Source organism: Entamoeba invadens (assembly GCF_000330505.1).
Source record: "Entamoeba invadens IP1 unplaced genomic scaffold scaff_1105074725643, whole genome shotgun sequence".
NCBI classification, from domain to species: Eukaryota; Evosea; order Mastigamoebida; family Endamoebidae; genus Entamoeba; species Entamoeba invadens.
The window spans coordinates 716388-720027 of record NW_004191777.1 but is presented as its reverse complement, the minus strand read 5'-3'; the positions used below and the strand labels follow the sequence as shown (position 1 = coordinate 720027).

General features: G+C 32.3%; 4 protein-coding genes across 4 annotated transcripts; 1 reads left to right on the top strand and 3 right to left on the bottom strand.

Annotated features, from left to right (window-relative positions):
- Positions 1–37: 37 nt before the first annotated feature.
- On the bottom strand, positions 38–179 carry EIN_085420 (Hypothetical protein; the record flags this gene model as incomplete). The annotated part of the gene is made up of 1 exon (XM_004184608.1): positions 38–179. A coding segment is annotated over one exon (142 nt), but the record flags the coding sequence as incomplete, so codon positions are not given.
- A 234-nt stretch (positions 180–413) lies between these two features.
- On the bottom strand, positions 414–1391 carry EIN_085410 (hypothetical protein; the record flags this gene model as incomplete). Its single annotated transcript, XM_004184607.1, has 1 exon — positions 414–1391. One exon carries the CDS (start codon positions 1389–1391, stop codon positions 414–416), a length of 978 nt encoding a protein of 325 aa, XP_004184655.1.
- Positions 1392–1819: 428 nt separating this feature from the next.
- Positions 1820–2758, bottom strand: EIN_085400 (hypothetical protein; the record flags this gene model as incomplete). The annotated part of the gene is made up of 1 exon (XM_004184606.1): positions 1820–2758. The coding sequence occupies one exon, from the start codon at positions 2756–2758 to the stop codon at positions 1820–1822; it is 939 nt and encodes a 312-aa protein (XP_004184654.1).
- A 742-nt stretch (positions 2759–3500) lies between these two features.
- Positions 3501–3640, top strand: EIN_085390 (pelota protein, putative; the record flags this gene model as incomplete). The annotated part of the gene is made up of 1 exon (XM_004184605.1): positions 3501–3640. A coding segment is annotated over one exon (140 nt), but the record flags the coding sequence as incomplete, so codon positions are not given.

Sequence of the window (3640 nt, the reverse complement as noted above, 5' to 3'; positions counted from 1 at the left end):
CTTTTTCTTAGTCTTCTCATCATCCGAGTCTTCAGACTTATGATGTTTGTGATGGTGTTTCTTCTCCTTTTCTCTTTCTTTTCTTTTTTAGCTTTCTTCTCCTCTTTCTTGGCTTCAACAATCTCCTTCTCCTTTTCGCATTCAATGGACTTACTAGAATCCTCACTACTGTCACTCATGATCTCTGGGGTATTTTGTTCAATTTCTTTATCTTTTACAAGACCTAAGGTTTTCTTCAATTCATAGAAACCCTTTTTAATTTCTATATCAAACAAATTATAGTTACTATATTATAATAAATTGATTACTACAAAAATAGAACGCCACGTCATTACTATAAAAAATAGATTCAATTTTGGTAATTATAGTAAAGTAAAAAGCAAACACAAAACACACGAAATGATCAGAATTACTCAATCTAGTTTATAGTAAGTCTTCTTCGCTGGAAGAAGGTGTTGTTGTTCGAGGACTTTCTTGACAAGGCCGTACGACACTCTTGAATCTGGTTGTTCTCTCTTCACGTCTTGTAGTACTCTAGACACAACAAATTTGTTATATGTCTTGATCTGTTCGATGTGTGCATTAATGAATTGAAGTAAAAGTCCATGTTGCTTAGTCATCTTTCTTTCTTTGTCTTCCACAACAACTTTTTCATCATACCGATTGCCATCTGTCGGTGTTTTAGGCTGTCGAGCCTTCGAAGAGGACTTCTTGATATACACTTTTTGCTCATGTTCTTCTCCGGCTTTGTTTTTGACAAGGTACGTATAACAGTAGAAGAGTCTCCCATCTTTGTCCCTCACCAGTTCTTTATTCAAGCACTTCTTAGTCTTCAAATCCGGTTGTCCGACTGTTGGATAATTCGTGTCTTCAAAAACAGGGAGCTCAGGGAGAGTTGGTGGTTGTTCCAAATTTTGCATTGGCGGCATCATTTGCATTCTCATCAGCATCTCGGTTGCGTTCTGATCATTCAACGGGTTCAGAGACATTTCATTAAACATTGATGTTCGGATATCCTCGATGGGGGGTTGGATTTGTTGTTGTATATTCGGTTGAATGGTTTGTGGGACGTTTTGGACACTTCCAAGTTGTGGCAACTGCGCATTAGAACTCATCATCTGTATTTGTTGTACACCCTGGATGCCTTGGATTTGTGGGACAACACTTTGTTGCGTTTCCAAGGGACGTGGAATAACATTTTGAATAACATTTTGTTGCAAAGGCATTGTTGAGTGATCGGGGGCGGTTAATGTTATTGAGTTATTCAACTGTGGCGGAATGAGAGTTTGTTTTGGGACAAGTGTGTTTTGAGTGATGGGTAAAGTTTGGTCTTGTGTTTGTTGATGTGTGGGAAGAGATAAATCTGTTGGGATCTGGCCGAACGAATTCATACGACTGTTTAGTTTTGATTGATCAGGGCAATCTCAATTTGAGTAGTTCTGTTTTTTCTTCCGTTTTTTGTTTTTTTACTATTTTCTTTTATAAATTTTCCTTAATTTTATTATTTATTTTTTGTCTTTTAGGTTTTTTTTATAGATTTTCAGTTCTACCAATCAGTTTTTTCCAATTAATGACGAGTTGCAATGAACTTTGAGTTTTGAGAACTTTTTTCTTGGTTTACCCGATTATTACTTATAAAACAATATAAAATTTAAATAAAAAACAAACCAACGAATGCGATTTTATTATATGTATAATTTAATTTACTATTACTTTTAAATTACTGATTAATACTTTGTTATAATTAATAAACTATAAAATTATAAAACAGTACACAACATAGAAATGAATACACTAACATACAATTTTACACACACAATCAGTGTTCATCGTATACTTGTATCGCCTCGTCACTTTCTGTCTCTTCACTTTCACTTTCTTCCGTCCTGTTTGCGTTTTTGAGTTTATTAATTCTTCTGTGCCTGTAAGGGTCGAACATACAAGGGAACATAACAAATCCACTCACAATAATAGCGAGAATAGTCCCCACAAATTGGGCGATGATATAAAAGAGTACAGACCATGGAGAGAGTCCAAGTGCATTTGACATAAACATTCGACCAAAGGTTATACTAGGGTTAGCGACCATTCCTGATGGAAGTGTTAGAATTAAACCGCCCACGATAGCAGCGACTGGTTCGGAAGGTTTTATAGTCTTGTGGATACAAATCATGACTGTCAAATTTAAAAAGAATGTCCCAAGACCTTCGGAGACCAAATTTCGGAAGCTACACGTGTTGCTTGGGATCTCTAAGAAATTATCTACGTGATACAAATAATAGATAAACATTACTTGAAGAAAAGCGGCAGTCAATTGTACTATAACACTCCACACAAATTCGAAGAAATTGATGATGCCAAGTACTAAGTAAATGAATGATATAGTCGGGTTGAATGAAGGTGAATAGTACTCTGCAAAGATTAATAACTCGACATATAACACCATAGTCACTGCTAATGTATTTGCTATTAACCAAAGTAACTTTTGGTCTAAAGTGATATCAGTCTTATTCCCAAAGAAGTTCATGTATATGGCATCACCAACAAAGTTGAGAAGAAACGTCCCAATCAGTTCAGTGACAAAAATCCGGAAGTATGTAAATCGATTCAAAAAATAAAGGACTTTCCATATCAAAAGTACGGGATACCACACTTTACGATGCTGCTTCGTCTGAAGCTTGCGCTCCCGCATTTCGGCAGCGCGCTTCAGAATAAGGTTGATCGACTTGTGATTTGGAATGGGCCCATTCGTCTCCATATCATTTCTAAGTTGCTCTCTTTCTCATTAACTTTTTATATAAACAATTTTATTAAGACTTTTGTTTGAAAGTGTTTTAGTGATTTATTGGCATTTTTGATGAAATTGTTTTATACCTTTGGTTAATGGCATTTTATATTTTTTGGTTAGAATTTATAAAAATTTGGTTTATTTGTTATTTTTCTTTAGTCGATTTTTATATTATTTTTATTTTTATAGATATATTATAACATTTATATTGTTATAATTTGAGAAAACAATGTTACAATTTGCTAAATTTGCCATATACAAAAATATAGTAAAAAAATAAAACCATAAAATAGTTATTTTCAAATAATTTTTACAGAGAATTAGAAGGAAAAATTATTTAAATAATTTGATTTTTTTTATAGAAAGAGAAATAATTCAAGAACGAATTAAAATTATTATACATATATATGTAAGAAAAAAATGAAAAAAGATTTTTATTAATTAATTTAAAGTTAAACTAATAAAAATATATATTTTCCCAATTTTAGTTTTTGACAACAATGTGACGTGTCACTTAATTATATAATAACATTTTTAATTTTGTTATTCTCAAGATTCAAATTTAAAATGTTTTTTTGTTTTGTCAAAGTGAATATTAACATCAAAATGGTAAAGAAAAGCATTTTTAATAATAAAAAAATAATATAAATAACTATAAATAATTAATATTAATTCTATTGATATTTGTTTTTGTAAACTATAAACTCAGACAATGCGATTGATATATGGTGTGAATGCCGATAGTGTTGCCAAATTTGAGATAGTTGACGAAGATGACCTTTTTGTGTTTTATCAACTCCTTGAATTGGGATGTTTAGTGACATCTAAAACACTCGAAAGTGACTCAACAGC